At 75.1% G+C, this 586-nt stretch overlaps 1 protein-coding gene across 2 annotated transcripts in view; it reads left to right on the forward strand.

Annotated features, from left to right (window-relative positions):
- The first annotated feature begins 399 nt into the window (after positions 1–399).
- Positions 400–586, forward strand: part of SUMO3 (small ubiquitin like modifier 3) — a 10880-nt gene continuing 10693 nt past the window's right edge. The window contains exon 1 of one of the 2 annotated variants that reach the window (XM_004384846.2): positions 400–538. In XM_004384846.2, coding sequence (XP_004384903.1) covers positions 518–538 — 21 coding nt within the window. In that variant the 5' untranslated portion in view covers positions 400–517. The remainder of the gene's footprint in view (positions 539–586) is intronic. The other variant, XM_023739060.1, reaches the window with a different exon arrangement.

The following is a 586-nucleotide window of genomic DNA, read 5'->3' on the forward strand; positions in this document are numbered from 1 at the left end:
GCTCTCGGGTCGCTATAGCAACAGGCTTCTGCGACCCCAGAACCCACCCTGTCCGCGCCCTGGCGCAGGGCCCGAGACCCCTTGGCACAGAGGCCCCTCTGCGTATTTCCTCGCTGGGGCGGGAAGGGCCGGGGGAGCAGAGGACTGGGGGCGCAGGGCCATGAGGGGGTCAGAAAATGGAGGCCGAGGGGCCTGGCGGACACCGAGAACGTGAGAGCCAAGCGCAGGCCCAGCGGGGACGCGGAAGGCCCGCGGGGGCGCGCGGCCGCCCCGCCCCGTGACGCATTTCCAACCGCCTGGAACCACGTCCCGGCCTGAGCGCGCACCCGAGGCCCGGGGCACGCGCCTCGTGCACGCGCGCCCGCCACGTGACCTCGCGCTGGCCTATCGGCGGGCCGGGATTTGGGGGGCAAAGCGCGGCCCCGCGAGCAGTTGCGGCGGGAGAGCGGCGGGGCTGAGAGCGTGACTCGCCCGCTCCGGCGCTGCCTCTGCCTTCGCCGCCGCCGCTCGCGCAGCCATGTCCGAGGAGAAGCCCAAGGTAAGCGGCCGGCGGGCGGGCGCGGGCCCTGCTTCCCGCGCTCCGGCC

Source organism: Trichechus manatus, unplaced genomic scaffold (genome assembly GCF_000243295.1).
Source record: "Trichechus manatus latirostris isolate Lorelei unplaced genomic scaffold, TriManLat1.0 scaffold00128, whole genome shotgun sequence".
Classification (NCBI taxonomy): Eukaryota; Metazoa; Chordata; class Mammalia; order Sirenia; family Trichechidae; genus Trichechus; species Trichechus manatus.